The sequence below is a fragment of the Capsicum annuum genome, unplaced genomic scaffold (assembly GCF_002878395.1).
Source record: "Capsicum annuum cultivar UCD-10X-F1 unplaced genomic scaffold, UCD10Xv1.1 ctg4419, whole genome shotgun sequence".
Classification (NCBI taxonomy): Eukaryota; Viridiplantae; Streptophyta; class Magnoliopsida; order Solanales; family Solanaceae; genus Capsicum; species Capsicum annuum.
Window position 1 is genome coordinate 1 of NW_025851699.1, and position 3,776 is coordinate 3,776.

General features: G+C 35.4%; 1 protein-coding gene across 1 annotated transcript; it reads right to left on the bottom strand.

Moving 5' to 3' along the window:
* Window positions 1-23: 23 nt before the first annotated feature.
* LOC124892139 (homeobox and leucine zipper protein Homez-like) lies at window positions 24-1,707 on the bottom strand (the record flags this gene model as incomplete). Its single annotated transcript, XM_047403551.1, is given in 2 exon segments — window positions 24-222; window positions 1,509-1,707. Coding segments are annotated over 2 exon segments (237 nt in total), but the record flags the coding sequence as incomplete, so codon positions are not given.
* Between the last annotated feature and the right edge of the window lie 2,069 nt (window positions 1,708-3,776).

Here is a 3,776-nt window from a genome sequence, read left to right on the forward strand (position 1 = left end):
ATGCATAGTAGATTTCATTACCCTTGGCCTAACGATTGAGAAACGCAAAGATCCACCTACACGTCGCACCACCTTAGCTTGAAAATATTCCTTCTCACCATTTGTAACAGTAAAGGTAATATAGAAGATTAAGTAAATGCCGCACTCATCTCCATTAACTTTGAGAATCTCATTGACCTCATATTTAGTGTCCTAAAATGAACACAAGGGAGCTTCGTCGTCCTAAAAGTAAACCAATTAGAGACAAACATCTTGTGAGAAGTAAGCTTTGAAAAAAAAAATGCAGAAGTTGTCTCAGGCAAGTATCCAAGAAAGTATTTGCTTGTCGGTATAGCATATTCACCAAGCAGATTCAATCTTTCCCGCAATTCTGACATAATCGTGCATATCAGAACACTATCAACTACAAGAAAAGTTAAAACTATATGACAGAAATTATACAATAAAAAAGAGAAAGAAAAGCCATGAATATCTGTATATAAATATAAAGCTCTGGGAAAACAATTTGAGTTCCTTTATCTATCATAGTTGCAAATGCCATTAATAAAGAAGCTTGCCAGCAGCCAAGTTTCATTTCAAATCCAGATAAGACATAACAAATAATAGAGTTGGCCAATTGAATAAGAATACATTTTGCCTAATGGAGAGGTGAGACCGAATATTGAAATGTGAAATGTCATTAGAAAATTAAGTGTCTTCTTAGATAACTATGTTGATAGTTACTTTCAACAACAACAACAAACAATCCCACAAGTAGGTGGGGTGGTGTATAAAGAGTTTGTTCAGTAGAGACTCTCAGCTGCACAATCAGTATAATAGCAACAAACAGTACTAACAACAACAATTAGAGATATAAATCCAAAAATATCGATGAATGGCACGCTCCAATTTTTTCTCAAACTTTTGGCGAATTCCCCCTTTTCTTCTATTAATTTGCTATAGTAAAAAGCCACTTCCTACAGAATTACACCACTTCAGTTTAGGGCCTAAAGATTGTAAAGTTGAAATCGCAAAACAATTGAAGGAGCAAAGTTGAGGTTTAATGGATGTTGTTGTTTTTGGCATCCATATGATGCCTTGGAAAGAAACAAAAAGAAGTTAAAGCTAGAAAACAAGAGTAAGCATATTATAAACTCTTTTCTTTTATATTAAGTTAGGATATCCATTAATGTGTTCCTTCACTATCTTTTCATAATACCCTTTCTCGAGATCCTTTATCTAACATAGTTTCAAATGCCATTGATAAAGAAAGCCTGCCATCAGCTTAATGAAAAAAATTATATATCGAGTTAGCAAACTAATGCGATATAGATTTTACTGAGAAATTAGAACCTATTTGGGAAAAGTTTTAAAATTTACGTATTTCGGTGTGGTTGTGGTGTGAGGAGTGTGTTCCGTAAAGACCCTCGGCTGAACAATCAGCAGCAACAATACCCTATTGACGAGCATAATTAAACACAAATATTATTATTTGATGAAGAATAAACATAGAGAAAAGCATTAGATACCTGACTCTCTCGTAGCTGTTGGGAAATACTTCTTCCAGCAATCTTCGTCAATGACAAATTCATCCTCTGGATCTTCCATATCACGGGTCATTGGTAAAGGATCCAAATTTTCGGAGTCGCTCGAATCATCATCATCATCATCCTCTTCTTCTTCCTCCTCCTCATTAAGCTTTTGCTTCTTCATCTCCGAATCCGAATCCGAATTACTCGAGAAATCATCCGTCACGATTCCGATCTCAGCCGGTGTCGGTTGTGGAGGTGGTGGCGGCAGCCGCAGCGACGGAGGTGACGGTTGCTCTACAAAAATGATCAAGAAACTGTTTTTGAAGTGCTAGTTCACTTTTACTCCTTAGTATTATAGACTTATAGTGATAGAATAATGTTTTAAAACCTTGTCACATGTACCACCTAGGCCCTATTATTAATAACATAAATATAGAAACCTAAAAGACTGCATGCATGCATGCAAAAAGTCTGTCCCTTTACCATGCAGAGGATTTATTCATTTAATAAGAAATTTCTGTATCCATACACCAAAATAACAAGTTGTCAACCCCTTTCAGCCTAATTTTCATGAGACAAACCTTGTGATTTTTGACATTTCAACTTTATACGTGATATATTTAACATCATAAAATTAAAAAATATTTGGATATGATAATAATCTATATATAATTTTAGTTTAAAACACACAAGATTCAAAAAAAAAAAAATTATCATCATCTTCGTATTTAGTCAAAATCGGACAAACTAACAAAAATGAATGGAATATAAAAGATTTAACTAGATGATCATGGATTTAAGTTGTACATTGGGAACAATTTCTATCAGAAATGTAAGGTAAGACCGAACTTAAGGATGCGGCTTAGTGGTTAATGAAATAAGTTGAGAATTAAGTTGTCACGTTCAAATTTTAGCAAAGACACAAACAAAATACTAAGTGATTTTTGTGAGTCCGGAGCCAAAAGAGCTTTTCAAAGGGATCACTTGATTTGGAAAGAAACTAAAGAGACAAAGCATCGTGGGTTCAGCGACTTGCAAGTCTCCTAGGGCCTAGCGACTTGCATAACATACATGGTGATCTCACGAGTGGGTCTTGAGAGAATAGATTCGCGAATATTTTGTTTTTATTTTGTGTGAATGAAAAGATTGTTTTTGATTAATTTTGACTTGGAAAACAAGTGTAAAAAAATAAATTTAAAATATTATAAGAGTGACAAAAGTTTTAATAAAAATACAAGGAAAAAAGAAGCATCAATATAATGCTAAGACAAATAATATGCCCATCTAACCATCACTGTATCCCTAACAATGTTGTGAAGCATTTAGAGATTGTTATTGTCAAATAAAGAGCTATTTATTTTACTTACTAGCTCTCCCCTTTTCAACTAAGGCACGATATGTCAAGATAATAACATCAAAAGCTAGGTTAGTCATAATATACTGCCTTAATTCAATATTTTTTATTATAATCCTTTGTTTTTTCTATTAGCTTTATTAATTTAACCATCTAGTATTTAGCTCATTTAAGTGCAAGCGCTTTCCATAGAAAAAAATTTCATCATCAAAGCTCGAATTTAAGATATATGTTTCAATATGGAAAAACTTGTTTCAAATGAAGATTAAAATTAATTGTAAATGTAGATTGATCTCAAATATTAACATTAAAGAAACTTTGCATACAACAGCTTGCTAATAGAGAAAATTCTGATGTACTATGCTTACAGGTGACTAAACTATAGCCAAACTTTCATTTTTATCTCTTCTGCTTGTAGGGATCAACATGATATTTTAATACATAATATCTATGTAAGTTGCAAAGTTTTCAATATTTTATGCATGTAGTGAGCCCACCCGATCAATTTTCGACCCAAAACATGTCAGAGCCCCAGTCCAACTCTCGAATCGTGGTCTATAGCACATCGATTTGGCTCGAAAACAGCTCATTCACGTCGTTTCGCTCATTTGACCACCCAAACGGCCCCGACGACTCACACTCTCTCGCTCCTCAGCCTATCTAGGAGACCCCAATTAATTTTTGGCCTAAAACACGCACGAGCCCACCCCAGAAATCGTGAGCTATATAACACTGATTTGGCTCGAAAATGACCCCTTCACGTCGTTTTCGCCCGTTTGACCACCCAAACGGTCTCGCCGACCCCGTCGGCCTACACTCCCCCGCTACTCGGTCTACCTTGGAGCCCCCGATAGATTTTCGGCCCAAAACATGTCGGGGCCTCGAGCCAACCCCAGAATCGTGGGCTATTG